The 24,364-nt window shown below is 38.2% G+C and overlaps 1 protein-coding gene across 3 annotated transcripts in view; it reads left to right on the top strand.

Annotated features, from left to right (window-relative positions):
• The window catches only part of LOC119575169 (lysine-specific demethylase 5A-like), a 33,428-nt gene extending 14,579 nt beyond the window's left edge, over positions 1 to 18,849 (top strand). Inside the window, exons 5-24 of one of the 3 annotated variants that reach the window (XM_037922656.1) lie at positions 1,361 to 1,501; positions 2,042 to 2,168; positions 4,872 to 5,023; positions 5,261 to 5,416; positions 5,677 to 5,858; positions 6,621 to 6,775; positions 6,916 to 7,043; positions 7,163 to 7,357; positions 8,621 to 8,802; positions 9,261 to 9,385; positions 10,452 to 10,602; positions 10,704 to 10,974; positions 11,094 to 11,290; positions 12,903 to 13,221; positions 13,426 to 13,578; positions 13,688 to 13,850; positions 14,055 to 14,199; positions 14,625 to 14,811; positions 14,934 to 15,866; positions 16,255 to 18,849. In XM_037922656.1, the coding sequence (XP_037778584.1) occupies positions 1,361 to 1,501; positions 2,042 to 2,168; positions 4,872 to 5,023; positions 5,261 to 5,416; positions 5,677 to 5,858; positions 6,621 to 6,775; positions 6,916 to 7,043; positions 7,163 to 7,357; positions 8,621 to 8,802; positions 9,261 to 9,385; positions 10,452 to 10,602; positions 10,704 to 10,974; positions 11,094 to 11,290; positions 12,903 to 13,221; positions 13,426 to 13,578; positions 13,688 to 13,850; positions 14,055 to 14,199; positions 14,625 to 14,811; positions 14,934 to 15,866; positions 16,255 to 16,344 (4,152 nt within the window). In that variant the 3' untranslated portion in view covers positions 16,345 to 18,849. Of the gene's footprint in view, positions 1 to 1,360; positions 1,502 to 2,041; positions 2,169 to 4,871; positions 5,024 to 5,260; positions 5,417 to 5,676; positions 5,859 to 6,620; positions 6,776 to 6,912; positions 7,044 to 7,162; positions 7,358 to 8,620; positions 8,803 to 9,260; positions 9,386 to 10,451; positions 10,603 to 10,703; positions 10,975 to 11,093; positions 11,291 to 12,902; positions 13,222 to 13,425; positions 13,579 to 13,687; positions 13,851 to 14,054; positions 14,200 to 14,624; positions 14,812 to 14,933; positions 15,867 to 16,254 lie in introns of all 3 variants that reach the window. The other 2 variants (XM_037922655.1, XM_037922658.1) reach the window with 2 other exon arrangements.
• Positions 18,850 to 24,364: the final 5,515 nt, after the last annotated feature.

A 24,364-nucleotide genomic window follows, 5' to 3' on the forward strand; every position in this document is an offset into this window, starting at 1 on the left:
TATATATATTATATTATATATAATATATATATATTTATATATATATATATATATATATATATTATATATATTATATTATATTATTATATATGTATAATATATTATATATTATATATATGATATATTATATGTATATATATGATATATTATTATATATAATAGTATATATATAGTATATATATATATATATATATTATAATATAATATTTTATAGTATATATAAGTATATATAGTATTATATTTATTATATATAATTATATTATAAATAATATATATAATATATATACTATATATATATACATATATATACACATATATAACATATATATATATATTACATATATATATATATATACATATATATATATACATATATATATATATATATATATATATATATATATATATATATATATATATATAATTTTTCTATTTTTTCATTTGTATGATCTTAAATGAGTTACCTAATTATGTCAATTTTCATATCTTTTGGTCCATTTTGGCATTGTGTGAACATACACATTGAAGATAGAAGTGTAAGTGAAAATAAAAATGAGAGACAAATATTCTGTATTATTTGGCTGCCATGAAATTAGATGAAAATAGCTACTGGTTAGCAAGCCTGGGCAGTAGATGACAAGAAGGCTGGACAAGAAAAGGGTGTTAATAAGTAAAAGGAGATATTATCTGGCTATTTTTAGAGCTTATAGATTCTCTTTAGAACCTTCACTGAAAAAGTGCTAATTACTTCAGGCTTTTTATTTTTATGCGCATGCTTGCATGTTTTAACAGGAGCCATTTTATTTATCATTTTTACCATCTTTTGATATAATTATTTTATTTTTATTTATGCAACTGCAGAATATTCTGCTTCAGAACTGTTACGGGGACATGGACTATTATGGCAACTGTTCTTCCTCAAGGGCTACATGCTTCATCTGTATGATATGCAAATTCCAAATCCTTCAATATATTTGGTTTAAAGAGGTTACCTCAGGATATATGTATTGATTCCAAGAAAGTACTTAACTTTGAAAGAGATACAAAAAGGCTCCAGCATTGATTGGATAAGTGTTCGAATTATGTTAGATTCTTGCAATGGGTCCAGTTACCGCCCTCACCCTTTCTCAGCTCAACCAAAACAGACGTGAAAGTTAGAAGATCAAACTCCAGATTTTCCAAGGCACTTCCTTGTATCAGATTAAGAAAAGCATTTTGTTTGAAGATTAATTTGATAATGCACTGAGAGTTGTGCTCGGTATATCATTTTGGGGAATAATTTTATACCTTTGGAAAGATCTTAGTTGTGACAAACATAAAAGAGCAAAAATGCTGAAGGTGGCATTCTTGTGTGTTGTAGGAAGACGGGAGAGGCAGCAAGGAGTTGAAGAGGCTGCAGTTTTATGGTGCTGGACCTAAGATGGCTGGCTTTGAGAAGGCCTCGCCGGAGGATAAGGGAAAGACTCGTGGCAAGAAAGTTGATTATACCGATTATGATCCGGTAAGCTATGCGAGAGGTATCCCCTTCATTACCTTAACTAGACATATGTACTAGATTGGCCAATCATCTTTTCCCAAGTGATTTGACTGTGCCTTCAGGATATTCTGCTCTTATTAGCATCAGTTCATTCAACCTCATTAAACTGACACTTGCTCAATTCGAACACTTACAAGTATGGGCCATTTGATTGAAGTATTATGACAATAGGAACCTCACTCCTTTCCAAGCAAAAGATGGAAATGACTTCAAACCTTGTTTGAGCTTAGCATTAATGAGGTTTGACTGAACTCCGTGAAGTATCAGTGCAGGCTTGTAGCCCATTCTAAATGCAATTACATTACACACACTTACCACCAGCAATGTGTAGATGCTTGGACTGATTATAAGCAAGTTAAGTGCATGTCAGACCCTTGTAAAATAATGTCACCTGCACTTTGATTAATTTCTGGTACATCTTTACATGTTCTCTTTGATTTTGAAAAGTATGGGGACTGCAGTAAAGTCTGATGGTTACTAATTTTGGAATTTCTTTGTCCATAGCTGGCAAAATACATTTGTCTGAATTGTGGACGAGGTGATGCAGAAGATCAGATGCTCCTGTGTGATGGTTGTGATGACTCGTACCACATTTTCTGCCTGGTCCCTCCTCTGGCAGACATACCTAAAGGTAGGTGCTACTCATTATAACTTGTTAGCCCACTAATGATAATTGACATCTAGTCTTAGCCCAAATATCAGAGAATAAGAATCCATGCTCCACATGGTCAGCCTGCTCTAAATAGTTTGTGCTTAATAGTTGCTTGCTTGTTTGATTCTGACTGAGGAGTTATTGCTGAAAAGTACACTGAAAGCCTCTTTTTAACCTCATTTCCTAGAAAGTTGTGGGTGCTGCAGCCAAAAGTGTAGAAAGCGAGATAAATACATGCTTCTGTGCTTTTAATTTTTAACCCATGGTCTATTATGGCAGTTGGTGCATGGCTCATTATAGCATAGGGAGAACCCATTGTTATTAGGTTAAGTAAATTGGGTGTGAAAGTTGATTTACTACTGCAGAAAGAAAAGTTATCCAAGAAGAGGAGTATTATCAGTTTGAAATTATGTTTACCTAGATTTTTTTCCTCTTCTGTAGGCAAGTATATAATTTAGGAATGTTTTTTCTTTTGTATTAAAGAGTATATTAACCCTTTGCCGACGGGTGACATCTACGCACATGCCATGGCATGGCGGGACTATCTGCCGGGGGCATGTATGTACATGCCATGGTGTATGTATGGACATGCCATGAGTTTTTTTTTGTTACAATCACGGCAAAATATTATTTTTCTGCCAATGAAAGTGTGATTAAGTCGTTTTTAACACTTTCTCATTTTCACTATGCAAAAAAAAAAATGCAACAAACCGACGATTTCAACTCCATGATGCTGCACACTGCTTATTTTATTCAGACTATAGACTGAATAATGATCAACCATGGAGTCTATATAACAACAAAATTACCCTTCAGTCTCAATTTATCAGGAAATATGGCAAGTAGAGACTTTAGAAAATAATGAAAACTGAAAATACAACATATCCTGGTAGTATTACGAAGAAACGGCATGGGATGCTGGTATTTGGCATGAGTGGTCGCACATGCTAGGGCGATGATATAAGCCCCTGGCAGCGAGGCCCGGGCCACTATGAATACTACCCGTCAGATAAGGGTTAATGATTAATTAACAATTATTGCAGTATGAATATTTTTAAAAATTATTTTTAAGATGTGTAGACCAACTTGGCAGATTGTTGTGTATACTTTTATGTTTTTATTTATTTATTTATTTTTATTAACCCCGATGATCCGGATGATATGACCATCATGAGAAAACATTTGGCTTGAGGGACAGGCGATTTGAATTTGTTGTCAAGATAATTTCGGCTGATTACCATCTGTGAGCTATAGCTGGAAATGTTCCAGGTCCAATAAGGACACTATTTCCATGCTGAGGATCCTACACCTGCCTGCTGTGACCAGTGGAGTAGATTGTAATGCAGAAAATTAATTATTATGAAAAAAAAAATGACACAGATAACAAAATGTTACTTATAGTTATTATTAGTACGTTTGGTTATGAGCTGCTTAGCAAGATGATATGGAGTCTGTGTAAGGAAAACGGTCACTTACTAAGTGGATACAGCATACCAAATGACAAATATAGACATTGGAAAATGGCAAAGAACCTAAAAGTGCTTATGCAGAGAAAAAGAAAATAACATTACAAAGGGGAGGCATGAAGTCTTATCACTGCCCTTGAGTGTTTGTGTGCTCTGCCTACAAACTGCACACCTGTCAGAGTGGTTGCTCATATAAACATAGTGTCAGTATTTTGGGCCAAATGTGGGCAGTGAATCATCCGGATCCAAGGAGTTAATTATGATGCTGTTTTTTTTTATACTGAATTATTAGATAATGTAAACCACCTTTAAAAATCCAGACAGTAGCTTGAAGAAACAAAAAACATGTTTATGATATTTGATGCACAACACAGTTGCAGGCTTCCACATTGTAAAGTAGTGCAACCCATTAAACTTCCTTATTCACCTGTTGGCATGTACGTACATGCCATGGCATGCCTGGACTATATTCCAGAAGGCATGTGCATACATGACATAGTGCGCCTGTCCTGTTTTCTGGGGGCATATATGGTCATTCCATGCACGTTTTGGTGACATGATCCCCTGGCAGCGGGGCCCAGGCCACTATGAATGTAACCCGGGAGAGAGGGCTTTTGTTTTGGGAAGCCACCTGGCGGCATTGTATCTCGTAGTTTGTTGTCATTGAAAAATATACCCACAAGCATTTATCAACACCTACTGATAATGAAATATCGTTGATAGGATTGTATGCATGGCAGATATCAAGGCAAAACACAAGTCCTATGTAAATTTATTATTTGTATATTTTTTGTTAATGGAGTTTTAATTATTACATATGCAAATTACCAATTTAGTTCAGTGATAGTTTGTTTAGATGTTAACAATTTAACATTGAAATAAATAAATTAGATAAATTTAAATTCATATAATTAAGAACTTAGAAAAAATAGATTAAGTGCTAATTAGAATTTTAGATACTGTGATGAATCCTGCTCATGTAATTTTTCCTGCATTTGTATTTATAATTGCCTTTTTTCCTATCCTCACTCAAAAACTTTTTTGGATAGTTTCTCAGTGCAAATAGATAACTAAATATGGCAATACTGCAGCATCAGCCCTTGGCATTTCTGCTTATTGGCTGAAATTGGCTATTTAGATTCCTTGACTTTTAACACATTCAGTGAGGGAGTAAATGTGTTATGAAGATGATTTCAACATGATCCAATAATTTCAGGTGACTGGAGGTGCCCTAAATGTGTTGCAGTAGAAGTAAGCAAGCCTGTTGAAGCTTTTGGATTTGAGCAGGCACAGAAAGAATACACACTGCAGTCCTTTGGGGAAATGGCTGACAAATTTAAACAAGATTACTTCAATATGCCTGTTCATGTGAGTGAAGATGGGAGATGAAGTAAATTTTAATATCTTTCAAATTTTTCAGTATCAGATATTGTAAGATCATAGAGGATAAAAGAACAAAAGTAGTAATAGAAATAATCTTGGTGAAATTCAGAAGCTCAACACAATTTACTACTAATATCACAAATTAGAAGACTCAAATGATTTGTTGTGTCCACTTTTGTTGAATTTATTTCTACATTGAATTTAAATATTTAATATTTTCAGCTGATTCCAACTGAAATGGCAGAGCGTGAATTTTGGCGAATTGTTTCATCAATTGATGAAGATGTAACTGTAGAGTATGGGGCTGATTTACATACAATGGATCATGGTTCAGGATTTCCAACAAAGAATTCTAAGAATTTGCTGCCAGCTGATCAGGTATGAATTATATGCAATTATGGCATGTTATCTTGTTATAGCAGTAACCTCAGATTCCAGGTAAAAAGCCAGACCGTCACCCAGGCACACTAATATGTACTTGTTCTTGCCTGACATTACCAAATATATTACCATTCATTATTGGGTCAATGAGCCTTCAAGTTTAAGAGGTATACTTATTATATATGCATCAAGAAGAATGAAATGGTATTAGTATATGCTGTTTTATTTTTTACACTCACTGTAAGACTCTTCAACAGGAATATGCAATCAGTAGTTGGAATCTGAACAACCTGCCAGTGCTAGAAGGATCTGTCTTAGGCCACATAAACTGTGACATATCTGGAATGAAGGTTCCCTGGATGTATGTGGGGATGTGTTTCTCCACATTCTGTTGGCATAATGAGGACCACTGGAGCTACTCCATAAACTATTTGCACTGGTAAGGTTTTACTTGATAATGATTTACTAGGACAGTTGTTGAAAAGGGATGAAAATTAATAATTTTGCAAGACTAGTTTCTAGTATTTAACCCGTATCTGCCGGGCCATGCCTATAGCGATCATAACAAACAGACCCATCATTCTGGTAAGGCTATAGGTGTCGCGATGCGCTAGAGCACATCAAGCGGAAAGTTCTGCTACATGTAGTGGACTCCCGTGCCAAACTTCAGGACGGTTGCCAGGAGTTAATGGAGTCAGGGACACCGAGAGTTTTCTGATACTGTCATTAATTTTACTATAATACAAAAATATTTTTAAGAAGGCTATAAAAGTTTTATTTCAATTTCTCATTTTACTTTGTGAAATGGTTTATTTTCCCCCTTTTCACCATCATGTTATTTGTTGATAGTGCAATGCATCTTAGTTGATTTAGTTAGAAATTATTTTTGTTCCCTGTTATTATCAAATTATTTCAGTTTTTGCCACATTTGTACCATATATTTTGCAGTACATGTCTATATTTAGTTAGTCACAGAAATTCATCACTTCTTTCCATATCTTCATCATTAACTAAAATGATTATTGATAATTTCCATATTAGACAGGGCTACTCACTTTACATGTTCCAAATTTTCTCTGTATATACAAGGTTCTGTCATCCATATGGGCAACTTTCCTTTCTCTTTGATTATTATGAATTTGAATCTGAATGTAGACTCATTTCCTGATATATGCATTGACTCTTAACCTGAAACCTACAGGGGAGAGCCCAAAACCTGGTATGGAGTACCAGGAGGTCAAGCAGAATTATTTGAGACCTCCATGAAAGAGGCAGCACCAGAATTGTTCCAGGCACAGCCAGACCTCCTCCATCAACTAGTCACCATCATGAATCCGAATATACTGATGAAATCAGGTTTGTCTGCAGAAAAGAAACAAAAGATGTTATTGAATTGTTATTTGATAATGCTGACTGACTTTGGGTATTTGAATTGATTAATACTTATACAAATACTTGTGAACTTGCCTTAATATATTTTTTATATATCAAAGGAGGAGTGCCCATAGTGCGGACGGATCAACATGCAGGAGAGTTTGTTATCACCTTCCCAAGATCTTATCATGCTGGGTTTAACCAAGGCTACAATTTTGCTGAAGCTGTAAACTTTGCACCTCCTGACTGGGTAAGAACAGTATTGGGGAAGGCCTTTCATGGTGCATTTCCAAGTTAGTCGTATAATGGGAATAACTTTCTTTATTTTAGTGTTTTGAAATGACTTAAAATGGCATTGACATGTTTCAGTTGGCTATTGGACGAGAGTGTGTGTTACACTACAGCAACCTAAAGCGTTATTGTGTGTTCTCCCATGATGAATTGGTGTGCAAAATGGCTTCCACACCAGATGAACTGGATCTCACAGTAGCAGCAGCTACATATCAGGATATGCTACGAATGGTTGACTTGGAGAAAAAACTGCGTAGGTCACTTCTCCATTGGGTAAGTTTAGAGGATGAATCAGGTTAAAATTATTTTACTATTTTAGTTCATGCTTGGGTTTAAAGTACAGTATGTACTGGATAAAACCAATGTATGAAAGTTTATTCACATAGAAATAGTAACCCAGAATTTAAACCCACAATATCTAGATTATTTTCACTTTCATCTTTTCATTAGAACAAGAGATCCCAAAGAAACTATGGTTACATTCCCTTCGTTATTTTAGGGTTTGAGGTAAAGCTTCCTGATTTTTGCACTTCTTTCTCCTTATCCTTAATAAAAATTATGGTTGGAGCAAGGGCAAGATGATGATCTTCTTGTTCTTCTTTTTTCCTTCTGCTTCTTCTTGTTCTTTGTCTTCTCCTCTTCCTCCTCCTCCTCCTCCTCCTCCTTCCTCCTTCTCCTCATCTTCCTCCTTCTCTTCCTCTTCCTCCTTCTCCTCCTCTTCCTCCTTCTCCTCCTCCTCTTCCTCTCTCTCGTTCCTTCCGTTCTCCTCCTCTTCCTCCTCTCCTCCTCTCTCTCTCCTCTTTCTCTCCTCCTCTCTTCCTCTTCTCTCTCCTCCTCCTCTTCCTCTTCTCTCTCCTCCTCCTCTTCCCTCTCCTCCTCTTCCCTCCTTCTCCTTCCTCCTTTCCTCCTTCCTCCTCCTCTTCCTCCTCTCCTCCTCCTCTCCTCCTTTCCTCCTCTCTCCTCCTTCTCTTCCTCCTCTTCCTCCTTCTCTTCCTCCTCTTCCTCCTTCTCTTCCTCCTCTTCCTCCTTCTCTTCCCTCCTTCTCTCCTCCTCTCCTCCCTTCCTCTCTCTTCCTTTCCTCCTCTCCTCCTCTCCTCCTCTCCTCTCTCTCCTCTCCTCTTCCTCCTTCCTCCTCTTCCTCCCTCCTCCTCTCTCCCTCCTCTCCTCCCCATCCTCCTCTCCTCTCTCCTCCTTAATCTAATCCTGTCCTAATCTCCTCCCCCTCACTCCCAATCTTCTCCACTCCTCATTTGTAAAGTATGCTCTTGCATTAGATCATCTCCCATCTCTACTACGCATTTTTGGGTTAATCAAATGTATTTCATCTGAGATTTCTGTCATTTATATGATTTTTGTAAATATTATAGTTGAGAGCATTTGATAAGATGCTGCTTTAAGGAAAGCTCTTTTCTCCCTAAAATGCAGTCAGTATAGAACCTTTTGATTTATATTCATTTTCCTGGCAGTTAAAGTTTTATGTGCTTCAGGAATTAATTTCAGCATATATGATGTACATTATATACTTTTTCATTCAAGGGTGTGACAAGTGCTGAGAGGGAGGCATTTGAACTCTTGCCAGATGATGAGAGACAGTGTGATGTTTGCAAAACCACATGTTTCCTGTCAGCTGTTACTTGCAGTTGTACTCAAGACCGTCTAGTTTGCCTTCGTCACTACAAGATGCTTTGTGAATGCGCTCCTGAAAATCATACACTCAGGTTAATATTACTAATTCTCACTAAAATAATTATGTATGATGACTAAGAGGTTCTGTGATTGCACACTTAAACAGATTTAGTATTACTGGATTTGGATATTAGATGGGGAAAATGATAAGAGTATTCTACTCTAATTTTCTATATATTCTGATCAAGTGTAGTAATATTTTGATAGTATTCATGATAAACATGAAATGGAATTAAGAAAATAGATGTCATAGTTAGAATTCATTATATTATGGAGACCCTTTGTGTACTGAATTTCTCATCTACATTTGAAGTTGTACATGATAAAGGGATTTAATGTTAGAAGTGTATATGAAAGTTCTGGAAGATAGATAGTCAATAAATCACAAAAAAATATGTGCTGAAGGGATTAGATCCTGGACAGACAGATAGTTAAAGAAATATGACCATCATACATTTTTCAAGTTTATGAATAAAAGACTTGCTTTCAGGTACCGGTATACATTGGATGAACTTCCACCACTGCTTCAGCGTCTCAAAGTGAGAGCCGAGTCCTTTGACCATTGGGCTGTCAAAGTAAAAGAGGCCCTAGAAGCCAAGCCAGATGATAAACTAGGTAAGGAAGTGAAGAACATTCCCTCCAATCCAATGTTAGCATTCCAATGTAAGCAAAGAGAAAATAGAACATGGAATTGGAAATTTTATAACCCAATTAAATTGTTTGTTTTAGGTTTTCCTAAACCAATAAATGTTTATTGCTGTGCTATGTGCCTTCACCTCTTCCACAATAACACTTTCCTTCTCCCACCTTGAGCTCAAAGTTACATAGCTTTACTCAAATCATGTATTTAACCCTTGCAATGACATGGATGCTGTTTGATATCCGTAGCTTAATTCCTTTATAAATCATAGAATATTGATTGGACTGTAACAAGATTGTGCACGGACAAAGCTTGTGTGTATATATGTATGTATATGTATATATGTATGTATGTATACGTATATGTATATATGTATGTATATGTATATATGTATGTATATGTATATATGTGTATGCATATGTGTATATATATATATGTATCTATGTGTGTATATGTATATGCATATATATTAATATATATGTATATATATATAATATATATAGTGTGTATATACATATATACATATACACATATATACATATATGTACCTAATGGATATTATAAAATGATACCAGTGTATCAGTGAAAGGGTTAAGCTTTTAGTGCAGACACAAAGGTGTACATAAGATTTAGATGTTCACTCCAATAGTCTGCATGTTATCTTTCATTTCTCATAAAAAAAAAAACTTTTCTTGAACTTTTCTTCTGTGTCAGTGTTTGTGTGAGGGTATCAGCTAACATTGAGCACTTATTAGGGTAATATTATCATGGTCAAGCCTTTCAGATATGTTTGATATGATTAGATAGGTAAAGGAGCATTTAGTCTTCAGACTTGTGTGAAAGCTTAGATGATCAGTGGATAATTGAACTTAAATTGCAAGCAAATAATAGTAAAAAAAAGTGGTAACCCTGAAGATGTTTTTGTCGTCAAAGTTTTATTTAAAAATTATACCACATGTGTTTGTGTTTTCACATATATGATCTAGGTAAAGCCTTTTGTGATGTAAGTAAAAGTCCTCACTTACTTGGTACTCACTGCAGAACTTAGTGAACTCCGAGAGCTTGTTGAAGAGGCAGAAGCACAGAGATTCCCTGAGAGTGAATTACTCCAGACTTTGGTTCAAGCTGTGACTGAAGCAGACAAATGTGCCACTGTTGCTGCCCATCTTGCAACCAAAAAAGTTCGAACCAGGTTTGTATTGAGTATTTTATGTAAATATGAAAGTGATATATGAGCTGCAGCATATCAATTTGCTTTTTATGAAATCTATCCTCACCCTTTTCTTATGTCAGGACGCGAGGCAGTGGGGAGGCAAAGAGCCGATTAACATTGGAGGAGCTGCGACTCTTCCATGAACAGATAGAATCCTTGGCTTGTGTAATCAGGGAAGGTGAAGCTGTGAAGGAACTGCTTACTCGAGTCACCGCCTTCCAAGAGGAGGCAGTCTCTTTGTTAAGTCAGGAGATGCCAGATTCAGAGGCTATTGCTAAGATGGTTGATACAGGTTGCTCTCTTGACATTGATCTACCTGAATTGCCAAGACTAAAGCATAAACTCCAACAGGTTTGTTTAGATTTTAATTAGGTTTTTGATTTTAGGTGTTTTTTTCTGATATAATAAATTTGCTGACTTTTTTTATCATCTTGTATTGTCTTCTTCCTCTCAACATTCAACTTTTTCAGGTTGAGTGGTTGGAAGAAGTAGAGGAAACTCTAGATGATTCAGGGTCCTTGACAGTGGAATGTGTCCGTAAGCTTCTCGACTCTGGCATTTCTTTGCCACCGCATCCCAAGATTGAGAAGGCAATGGCAAAGCTGCAGCAGTTATTGACAAATATGGAAACTTGGGAAGAAAAAGCTAGTCAAGCATTAAATGCAAAGTAAGGGCACTCAAGTTACCTAGGTTACCTAGATTTCATACAAAATGTGACAGGTTGTGTTTCTTGTACAGTGCTTGTTAACCCATAATTGACGGGTAGCATTCATAGAGGCCGGGGCCTCGCTGCCGGGGGCTTATATCGTCACCCGAGCATGCGCGACCACTCATGCCAAATACCAGCATCCCATGCCGTTTCTTCGTAATACTACGAAGATATGTTGTATTTTCAATTTTCATTATTTTTTACAGTCTCTACTTGCCAAACTTCCTGATAAATCGAGACTGAAGGGTATTTTTGTTGTTATATAGACTCCATAGTTGATCATTATTCGGTCTATAGTCCGAATAAAATAAGCAGTGTGTGGTATCATGGAGTTGAAATTGTCGGTTTGTTGCATTTTTTTTGTTTGTTGCATGGTAAAAATGAGAAAGTGTTAGAACCGACTTAATCACACTTTCACTGGCAAAAAAATAATCTTTTGCCGTGATTGTAACAAAAAAAAACTCATGGCATGTCCATGCATACTCTATGGCATGTGCGTACGTGCCCCTGGCATATGGTCCCGACATGTCATGGCATGTACGTACATGCCACCCGTCGGCAATGGGTTAATACTTCAACTAACCTCAAACAAAAGGAGACATGTCTAGACGCATTTCCTTTGTTTCATTTAATGTTCAGTAATATTCCCCCTGTAATAGATTTTTAAAAGTATTTCTCGTACATTATGGCTTAACCTTTTATTGACGGGCATAAGCACTCACTGAGATCAATTAAAATCTAGAGATATGTGGCAACGGCCAGACAGTGGGCGCGGGAGTCCGCTATGTTAAGCCGAACGTCCGGCTCCACTAGCTCTGGCGCATCGCCGCGTGTACAAGTTTACCCTACCGAGAGACCCATTTTCTATGACGTGTCCACACGTGACCCGTCGATAACGGGTTAATCTATTAGTACTGGATGCATGCATTTTCCATTATAATTTTATTTTCTCACTTGCTTACACATATGAGGCATTGAGAATGGGAAAGGTGAACTCGCAAAATCAAATTCTGTGTTCCACCTTGACTACAAGTTTATAACCTTAATTCTCAGTCATTGATAGGTAAACTAAATACACCCTTTCTTGCCATAACATAAGGCAGATTTAATAGAAAATGGGGTTGCAAAAATCAAATTTTTGCAAAGTTAGTAAGATCACGTCTCCCATTCTCAATGCCTCATATACGGCTTCACAATTTTTAGTCACCTAAAAGCCAGTTGCTAGGCCTATCTGATCCCACCTGTTTAACCCAACTCCTCCCCCCCCCCACCTGATAATGTTGATCATTATTTACATTATTATTATCATTTTATTAACAGAGTTTGGTGTTATAGTTATAGGAATATGAAACTTTTGTTTCTGAAAATTTAAAGACCAGAGCTCGTAAAAGAGGTCAGATAGGCCTGGTAATTAACTCCATGGTGACTAAGCACTTTTGGAGTTGCCTTTGTATAAACAAGATTAGGAAACTAAAATCTAAGTGGATAGGGCATGAGTAAATTTTTTGTATAGTTTACACTTCAAAGTCACAAATTGTATTACGTTACAAGTGAACTTTTTCCATTACAGACCTGGGATTAATGTCTCTGAGGGTGAAGAGTTGGTGAAACAAGCAGAAGAGGTACCTGCCCACCTACCTAGTGTAGCAGCCTTGAAAGATGCTGTGAAGCGAGCTCGTGAGTGGAATAACAAAGTCACCACACTGCAGAGTGGTGAAACAACTCCTTTATTGGAGACCATTGAGGGATTGGTGACTCGTGGAAGGCCAATCCCACTGCATCTGGAACCTCTGGCAGACCTTGAGGAGACTGTTGCCTTGGCTCATGCATGGCTTGAGAAGACTGCTCGCACCTTCTTGAAAAAGAACTCTCATCTGAGTTTGCTAGAGGTTGATATTGCTTGATATCCTCCCACTGTACTAAGGAAATTTATATGTGGAAAAATGTTTTGAAAAAATTAATATACCTTCATGAAGAAAAAGACCAGCTGGATAGTCTTCAAATTGTATACTCTTGATGTAATTTTTTTTCAGTTTTCATATATAAGTGCATCCTCTCCATTTAATTTAAAAAAAAAATGTTTTTCTATTCAGGTATTAGTGCCAAGAACAGACATAGGTGTTGTGTCTGGCAAACGGAAAAGAGTTAAACGAGAAGAAATGTCTGCACAGCAACAGCAGGCACAACTTTTAGATATTAATGTGGAAGATACTGCAAACCCAGCAACAGTTGTGAAAGCATTTAAGGTTCGTTATTTAATGCAGGGTATGTCTTTGACAAGAATATACAGGTCTTTATTAATTAGAATTTTGATACTTGTTTTTTGTAAAAGCTAAAATTTCTGTATACTTTCAGGACTGTGAGGAAAGAGAGCTTGGAGCCATGAGAGCTCTGAGAGCCCACAATCGCAACAAAAGAGATGGAGAAATACCTCAAGAAGGTGCTACTTTCTGCATCTGTCATAAAGCACCACAGCCCAACATGCTAACCTGTTCCTTATGCCTTGACCTTTTCCATAGTAAGTGTAATGGTACAGCTTACTCTCAGACATATGTTTATTTATGAAAGTTGTAAGGTAAACCCTTTCTGCCAGTATTTTAAGGAACATTGACTTTTTATTATCAATAATTACTTTTAAGTAGATGGGTAACCAGTACATGAAAATATTGGCCTTGAGAAACAAAGTTTTACACAGGTATTCTTTTTCTTTCATCCCTCATAGCTGGTTGTGTACCATCATCTCATCGCAGTAAGGTAAAATTGAGCAACGAGGGAAGGTTCTTGTGCCCATCATGTGAACGTTCCAGAAGACCCCGATTGGAAACCATTTTGTCACTTCTTGTAGCCCTCCAGAAATTACCAGTCAGGTAAGAAAAGATTGCATGATAACTAGGTTTGTGTAAAAGAAGATACAAGTTGAAGATATATTTTGAATTTATATTGTATGATAAGTGAATAAAAGACGAGACATATTTAACCCGTTCCTGCTGGGTGACGTGTTAGGACGTCATAGCGAACCGCATGGTTGGCCAGTTCAGCTTGTACACGCGGCAACACGCGAGAGCGCGTGGAGCGGGGCGTTCGGCTTAATGCAGCGGACCCCCGCGCCCACTGTCTGGCCACTGCCAGATATCACTAGAGTTTAATTGCTCTCAGAGATTTCCGACAACCGGGAATAACGGGTTAAGGTGGATTATGAAAATTAGGGATGTGATTTGCGTTATGATATCTCGAGCAGTTTTGATGCTATTAGATTAGGTTAAAGTCTCCCACTTCATGTTTTTCTCCATAGATTGCCAGAAGGGGAAGCTTTACAGTGCTTAACAGAAAGAGGAATGTCCTGGCAAGACAGAGCAAGACAGTTAATGAAAACAGATGAATTAACAGCTGCTCTTGGTAAGCTGTCTGTGTTCTCTCAAAAGCTTATTGAGGCACAGGCAAAACAACACAAACCAGTATCACCTCAAACACAAGATGATGTAAGTATAAAGATCAAAATATTTCTTTGTGCTATTTATTTGATAATACTTTTCTCTCTTCATTCCATGCTATACAGGTATATACCAAACATACCCTAATTTTGTCTGCTTCTTTGTCATAGGAAAAAATGGAAGTAGATGAGTCTACAAATGACGATTCACTTTTGAGTGAGGATGGAGAGAAAGAAAAGGATGGAAGAGGGGAAACAGAAGGAAAGAATGATGCAGACAAAGAGAATAGTAAGAAAACTGAGGAAGGAAGTTGGGAGCATGCTTATTCCAGTAGCAAAGGTGGCAAAGAAAAGAAATCAGAGATTGACAAGGTTCGATGGAGTCGCCTTGTGGCAAGCGTGATGGAAAATCATGACGGCCCCCTTATTACTCTTACTTCTGCTACCCGATCTCAAGTGCAGGACCTCTTAGTTGAGGGTGAACTCTTAGAGGTGAATCTTGATGAGACTACACACCTGTGGAGGGTATTACAGGCTGCCAACCATCCACCTGCAATGCTAGAAGATACATTATTATCTCTCAATTCAACGGGTAATAATAACGACGAGAACAAAGCGAAAAAATCTGCTCCAAAGAAAAGAAAGTCCCAAGGTGAAGGAATAGAGGATACACAACCAAAATCTCCACACAAGTCTCCCCTTAAAAAGTCAAAGATTTTAAAGGTTTCCTCTGGTCCCACTGATGGCAAACCAACAAAGGGGATGATTAAGAAAAAGCAGGCTCTTGCAAAGAATTTGGAGAAGAAAAAGAAGGATGGAGTTACTACCAGCAAAGAAGGGCCAAGGAAGAAGACTATGACTGGGGTCAAGAAGAAGAAAGTACACTCCTCCAACTTACACAGTGATGACGATGATGATGACTCAGATGAGGCTTGTGCTGCAGAAAAGTGCCAACATCCCACAGGACAAAACGTGGATTGGGTGCAGTGTGATGGGTGTGAGGGCTGGTTCCACTACATTTGTGTTGGTTTGAAGGCAGGAGATGTACTAGAAGATGAAGACTATATGTGCTTGGCTTGCACCACCAAGCTACCTGCACCCAAGGTAGGATGCGATACAGCCACAGACTAAGGGTTAAAAGGAATGTTGGTCATACTTAAAACTTCAGGAATTAAAGAGTGGTTGTCAGGAAATTTTTGCACTGGGTACTGCAGTTATGTTTTTCTTTTCTAACCAAGAAATAAGCCTTTCATGATTTAAAATTTTTATTTTGCTTACAGTATAAAAGGGTTGAGAAATTCTGCTCTGTCACATATTTCAAGTTCAACTCTGTTATCTTATGGAAGGGATATTTAATTTTAGTAGTTCATAACAGAATGCAACAATGCAGTACTCGAGTGAAGGATACAGACATATAGAGAGCCTCTCGAGTGTTTGAGATGCCTGCCAAATAACAAAAGTTAGGGGAAACTGATGTACCATTAACTTGCAGCCAGGGGAGTTGACGGAAGAGGAGAGTGTGGACATCCTCCTCAGCCTTGCCACGAGCCTACCACCCAAGGAGTCAGAAGAACAGAAGTAACTCCTGCTTCACAGTGATTCAAAGGGAATGTCAAAGTTTTAGCTTGTGATAAAGTGTTGTATAGCCAAAGCAGGAAGAGGAGGTTTAGGTATCATTGTTTCATCTGGTTGTGGCTTTGAAGAGGAAGAATAGAAGTGCTCACATTCTCCCAGTATTCAAAGACCTGGCTTATTTACAGTATAGTTCCACCGATAACAGAGCATTCTGATTTCTGTGCGACAGACAGACAACTGTATTTTTGTGGCATCATCGTATACGGAAAATAGTTTTGCATTCCTTTTGAAGGAGTCTTTTTGAATAAAAGGAATGTGTTTTTCTTAATCAGATTACACTTTGCTTCTCTTAGTATTATGATTGCCTTTTTATGGGGCAAATAAGGAAATTAAAAAGTATTTATAAGTCATAAACTTTGCGTGTTATTTTCAGCAAATATCTGTCAATACCTGGTAACACTTTTGTGTTTTGTAGACTACAGCTCTTACCAGAAAGATGTTTGTTCTTTACAGATATCCCTCATTTAGAGCTTAAGATTTATATTCCTTTATGAAGTAGCCATGGCCAAGCAGATAGATCTGACACCCTCACTTTCTACAGGCAAGAGCTCGCAGGAGGCATAAACTCTCCTCTTATAAGAAGGTTTGATTACAAAGGCCTAGTTCTCATGAACAAACCATGGGATTTGAAGTTGTAAAGCACTCCTTTGGGTAGGTTATCGCATACGAGTGGTTCTGTATTGAAGATTTTCAGATTATTTCTTGGCCACAAGTCCTGTGTTATCACAGCCCTAATGCAAATAGTTTTGTACAAAGCCCTGATTATTTAATGCTATCATGCTGTAGAATATATGCTGTATCCTATGCTGTCAGTATGTGCAATTGCATAGATTCTTTGGATACTTCAATTATTCCTTATCCTATTCAAACTTTCCCTCAACGTACAAAGCTCTTGCGCCTCAAGTCCACTTCAGACATTCGTTTGACATTATAGATAAAAAGTTTATTTTCAAATATTGTAGAATTTACTTTCAAAATTTAAGAAATGCTTCTGTGTTTTGCAGGATTTTGATTTGCTGTTACAATGAATGGCTCAACTAGTCACTATTTTTTTTTTTTTTTTTTTTTTTTTTCTCTCTCTCTCTCTTCTCAAAAGATGAAGTAAATAGCTGACAGCTGTCCAAATAATGAAGCACCACCTGAGATAAAATACCAAATATGTATCTATTACTGTCAATTTATTACTGACCTGATATTATAACATCTAGTGCAAACTTCATGATTATCCTTTTATACAACAGAAAAAATATCTAAATGTATATAAATCTGGGAGGTATGTTTTGTTCTCAGGTGGTGTCTCAAAGAGAGCCAAGTGCAGGAAGGTCTGCTATTGTGTGCCTTTGGTGCGAGTCTGTTTAGAATGATTTTTGTTAGGAAAATTTTAAAAAGTCTTATAGAATTTATGATACAGATTCTGTAAGAAGATATATATGTAGGATAAAGATTATGCACTGATAATTGCCTTTTTTCACAGGATTTAGCATAACATTTGGTTCATGGAGGAAAAAGTATTGGTCAGTTATTCATTGTACATGTTGAAAATGAGCATGTAGAAGTGGGTATTGCCTGCACCAGATTTTTACATTAGCAGACCTCAAAATTTTATGAAGAGTGTCACTTCCAGCTTGTGTAGGTGCTAAGTTTGTCTTTTATACAATCCATGTATTCATTACGTCACTCACCTCATGAACCTACCCAAAAAACCCAACACTGGGTACTTGATCTCAGTTGCCACACACATTACATCAGTTGCTTTCAATTAGCCTTGTCAAGGCTATCATAAAAGAGTTACTGCTTTCTTTCTCTGTATCAACAATAGTTCTGTGGTTTTGTTTACCAAGTATTATTATCATGTACATAGGTTCATGCCAAATTGTATATTTCTTTTCTTTTTCGTTTGATTATAGAATCCTCTTCATTAAATGTGCTTTGTTATAACTTTTAAGATTATTTCACCTGTAGAGATGCTAACCTAAGGGATAAACAGTAATAGTAAGCTCACAAAAATTTACAATTGCACCAGGGGGAGATTCACTGTTTCTTCCATACACTTTTTGCATACCGGTACTGTTTTCCTGACGGTGACTCTCCTGTGCTGAGTGTGCCTCCTTGGGGCAAATACAGAGGACAAATTGGTAATATATTCTATGTGCCCTGTGCCATAAGGCTACATAATATATGGATGATCTAGGTTGTCTTTGTTTGTATGACTATTTTCCTCACATTGAATTGTCATGTCACTTATTTTTCGATTACATTTTTTCATCATCACTTTTTGTGTGTAAATAAAGTCAGTGTCCATTGATGCTAGGAATTCTAACCAGTGGTAAATCACTTGTTTCTTATGTCGCCTTTATATGAAGACATTACTGATTTGTGCCTCAATTTACCAGTGTACCTGTGTTAGTTTAGCTGCACTGCTCTTGGTATTAAAGAATACCTTGAAGGCTTCTTGAAGATGTTTTATTAAAACCTGTTAATTAATTAGCTACTACAGTAATGCTATTTTTACATTATTAATCATGGTAGATACCTATTGAATTTTTTTTTTTTGTCAGATTTTAAAGAAATATGTTACTTCGTGCAAAGGAGGACAAATTGAGCAGTTTAATTCACATCAAATTGTGGAAGCTATGAAGTCACTATCAGATTTTGAAAGAAATGGTCAATTTTGTGGAGGTCTTATATACATTGTCAGTCTCAATGATGAGGGTGTTTTGTTTGGCTATATATAATGATTTTAATTATGGATGCTTGAATCTATAATTATCTTTGGTTATGAAGTGCTGGATAATCCTGCATATTTCTAGAACATAAAAGAAAGCTTGCTAAACTAGCACTAGCACATTTACATTTATCACAGCCTCGCTAATGCCTTTCCTAATCCGCTTTATATGTATGCCGTTCCAGTACACATTATTCAATTTTATGTGGTGATTCAAGTACTGAATCTGGACGTCAATAATTGTGACAGTTTCCAATTCATGTTGTAGACATAATTATTGAAACAATTTCATGCTAACAACTAAAAAAAGAAATAGTCAAGAGGGTTCGTTCTAGTAATGTTGAAACCATGGGAGAAGATACTTACAGTATACTCTGCATATAGGATTCTTTGATGTGTTCTTGGTAGTGCTGACAGATTTATGAAATGTGTACAGTTTCATAAGATTATCAAGAATGGAAAGTTGATGACAGTACCATTACCGTTGACTGCTTTTCTGGGGGGAAAAAGTATAATTTGAATTTTGTCGCATTGCTAGTAGCCATACATACCTTCGACACAAATGTACAAATGTATCTTCCACTAAGAAGCTATATATGTAGTTATAATTCATTGTTTATAATTTTGAATTGTGTAAGAAATACACCAAATAATGCTTTAGGTCATAATTAAGTTGAATTTTAATGAAAGTCATTTCTGTGTAATTACACAGTTGTAGTAGAAGCTGTTTGCAGTTTATAGCTTCTCAAATATACAATTACATATTTACCAATACGTAAATTTTAAACATATAATTACCAGATACGCATTAAAGAAACTTTGCATGTTATTCAGCATTGCAAAATTTGGAAAATTATTCAGATATGCTTATGAATTTAGACAATACTAATTTCACTGCCCTAGCATGAGGCAATTACATTTACTACAACTATTTACTATGTTTTACTACTAAATATAACCATTATTACAAAAGACATTTCACTTGAAACTTCATGACCTAAGAACTACTAAAAATCATCTATATTAAACAGGAGGTACTTTGCATATTGTACATTCACTGATAGATCATTGTTTGCATTTTGTCTATGGTGGGTGTTCATCACTTTGGGAGACCTTCCATTGAGGAATAATAGTAGGTGCTATAATTATTAGTAAGATTGTGGTTTTGATAGTTTGGTGTCAAAATAATGGGAAAACTACATCACATTTATTTGGGTTATGCTTGTTTGAATGTGCAGGAGTATGCATGTATACAAACACAAACACACTCATGCTCATACTCTTACATACTCAAAATGTGTGCGTGATATCTCTCTTGAAAAACAAACACACACACACACACACACACACACACACACACACACACACACACACACACACACACACACACACACACACACACACACACACACATTTACTCTCACCCGCACACATTTACTCTCACCCGCACACATTTACTCTCACCCGCACACATTTACTCTCACCCGCACACGTGCACTCTCACCCGCACACGTGCACTCTCACCCGCACACGTGCACTCTCACCCGCACACGTGCACTCTCACCCGCACACGTGCACTCTCACCGCACACGTGCACTCTCACCCGCACACGTGCACTCTCACCCGCACACGTGCACTCTCACCCGCACACGTGCACTCTCACCCGCACACGTGCACTCTCACCCGCACACGTGCACTCTCACCCGCACACGTGCACTCTCACCCGCACACGTGCACTCTCACCCGCACACGTGCACTCTCACCCGCACACGTGCACTCTCACCCGCACACGTGCACTCTCACTCGCACACATGCACGCTCACACTTGCTTCCATTCACACACACAGTCTCGTATACACACGATCACCCACTCACACATCTACGTTCTCTCTCTCTCTCTCTCTCTCTCTCTCTCTCTCTCTCTCTCTCTCTCTCTCTCTCTCTCTCTCTCTCTCTCTCACCATTACCTCGCAAGGTGACCCTGAGGGGTGGACTGTTTCTTTCCCCAACCTACTCCAGGCTTGCCATGGCCAGTACAACTACCTCAACGCCTACGGTCACCTCAGACCAGTCCTAATCATCCACCCAGGTCAGAAAACTTTCCTCTTTCCCCAGCATCCTCAACATCATCTCTTCCACAGCCACAACTTTCTTCATCTACTACTCAATCCTCTCTTAATACTACTCGCAGACTTAATGTCCATCTCTCCGCAGTACTACCTCTCTCAATACTACTCCCTCTTTCACATGTCCCCCTCCATCTGCTGCTCCCACCTCTCCCCCCCTTGCTCGTTGTTGTGTGTGTGTGTGTGGGGGGGGGGGGGGCTTAAGAGACAGAGTCTGGGGCCGAATTTAGGGGATTGCTCCTACCCCGGACCTCGCCTTATCGAATTTTGAATGGTGTTTTCTTCTCCCCTTTTCCTTCTTTTCTTCATCCCCTTCTGCTGTCAACTTCCTAAGGTGTTAGAGCCGTGCTGAAAGATTGAAAGACTGGGTTTGTGTCAGTTATGAATGGTGTCCGGGAACCATGGTCATGGTATTCCACTGGTTAATCGCCTAACCCTTACCCTTAATGGGGACCATGAGGGGTAGACTTGTTTCTTCTCCCAATTTATTTCAGGTTCACCATGACCAATAATGAAGATTTTGTACCCTTATTGGGGGCATTAAGAATTGCTACTTCATCAACTAGCCTATCTAAATTTAATTTCATTGGTTTCCCGACCCCAGCCTCTCTTTTGACCACGGCTTCGACCACTAATACTAATACCCCTCCTCGATGTTTGCTGTCGACTCTATCCATTCCAAATCACCAACCTAGGTCATTACTCAACCTTCACTCCATCTCTTTCTTCCTCACCCCCCTTATTACTACTGTTCATCCTTATTTTCTTCCCAACAGTATCTCTCTCCATACCACCCCATCCCGCCCTTGTCCTACTGCTTCCACCTCTGCAAACCTTTTGAGTACTGTTTTTGGCCCAGCCAAGTGGGATCGATTCATTGTGATTCTCCATACAGCCCTCTATTCTGACAATACCTTTTTCCAACAATGTCTCCAAAAACAAGTAGGCAAAGTTTCCTTTCAGTCGTTCTGATCTTTCACACATGTCATAATTACATCTGAGTCCCAAGCTCGTGCTCTAACTACTCTGACTGACGTCACTGGCAAACTTATTCCTGTCCAGCCTCACTCCTCCCTTAATACTAGTACTGGAACTGTTTCCATCTAATCAACTGATTGTCCTGTCTACGACAAGACTGGTCAAACTGTGAAAACGACTTGCTCACATGCCTTGTCTAGTATGATGCAGTAACAGTATAGTGCTACACTATTCCTTCTAGATACTAAGGTAAGTCCTACACCAATATTGCTAAGATTAACTTCCGTAGACACGATCTTGAAGTTTATATTGGAGTGTCCTACCCTGTCCGACCATATCGACCTCTTCCCCGTCAATGTCAGAAATGTTGGTGTTTTGGGCCACCCAGCCAATCACTGTTGCTCCACAGCTTGCTGCCCTCTATGTGCCTAACCTAGTCATGCCTGTTCATATTGGTCTGCTCAGTCATGCACGTGTGCCTATTGCGGTGGTTTCCATAATGTATTTTATACAAGCTGCCCTGCCTACAAGCTCGAATCTGAGGTAGCAGTTCTCAGATTCAAACTAGGCCTCACTCTACGCAAGGTTAGACTAGACAAGCTTCCCACTTTCTACCTGTTTGAAAACTGTGCTTCGCTCAGCTCCCCTCCCATCTTCTCAAGAAGTCCCAGCATCCCCATCGTAACTCATTTGTCGCACCAGACAATCTAAACGTTTCACCCCATCTACCATATCCTCTCCTCAACCCACCTCTCCCTCTACTCTTTGGACAAACTCCCTCTTCACCTTCACATAAGAAAACCCTTGTTTCTCACACCTCCCTACCCAACACCCCTCCAGAAACCCATGAAGGATATATAAGTCTTCTTAAACATGGCCCAAGAGAATGCCCCACTCCCTCATCCACCGTCTATTCCTATTCGCACTACATTCAAAGTATTTGCTGATATCAGTCCTCCTCCTCAAGTTCCTCCAACACTCCCAAAAAACACCCCATACTCTCCTTCTCTATGTGCATCACTTTTCCCGCTTTCTTCCCCATTTTCCTTACCACTCCCACCTGGATGCCCACATGACTCCCTCCGCTCCTGACATTCTTCAAGATACTTCACCCCCTTCCTGTTCTCTTATCTCATTCTCTGGCTTCTTCTCCTACTTCTACAATCACTATTTCCACCCGTATTACCCTTTAATTGTTTCATAATGGCTCTTTTGCTGTTTTCCTCATAGTGTTACTCTCCCTTCCCCACACACATATTCTCCATTTGATCTGATCACCCTATACCTTTAACCCCTTCTCCCTTTACAGATCCCCACTGTATTCCCTTTGCTTCTCCTTTATACCCTTTTCATTACCATTCTATCCTACGTCCTTTAACCTTTGGCATCTAACATCTTATCCTGATCTTTAACTCATTTCCATCCTTTCCGCCACAATACTTTACCATAGTGCTATATAATCTTTGATGTCTAGCACATTTCTTCTGACCATTAAAGATCACACCACCTCAACAAACCTTTTGGATATTGTTTAGTCCAGCCAAATGGTATTGATTTTTCATGATCCCCTCTACAGCCCCTTGTTCTGCCAACACTCTCCTCTTCCAGCAATGTCTCCAAAAATAAGTAGGCAAAATTTCCTTCTGCCAAAGTTCTGTTCCCGCCTTGTGACAGATAGACACAAATCCCCAGCCAAAACATTATATACTCTGACTTCACTGGCAAATCCATTCATGCTCACACAAATCCCTCCCTTAATACTTATATCAGGACTGTCTCCATTTCCCTGACAAACTGCCCTGTCTATGACAAAATATGGTCAGATTGAAGAGACTTACTTGCCTGCCCCATGGACTATGATGCAATATCAGTACAATACTACACTATTTCCCCTAGAGGCCCCCGGAAGTTCACCAGTATTGGCAAGATTACTTTTTCATATGATGATGTTTATTTTGGAAGAGACTCTCTCCTTGTCCGACCATATTAATCTCTCACCATCGATGTCAGAATTGTTAGCGTCTAGGCCACAGTGCCAACACTGCCAATCCATAGCTCAATGCCCTTTATGTGCCCAACATGGTCATGATCGACCAAACTACTTTGCACAGTCACACACGTTTGCCAACTGTAGTGGC

The sequence above is a fragment of the Penaeus monodon genome, chromosome 7 (assembly GCF_015228065.2).
Source record: "Penaeus monodon isolate SGIC_2016 chromosome 7, NSTDA_Pmon_1, whole genome shotgun sequence".
NCBI lineage: Eukaryota > Metazoa > Arthropoda > Malacostraca > Decapoda > Penaeidae > Penaeus > Penaeus monodon.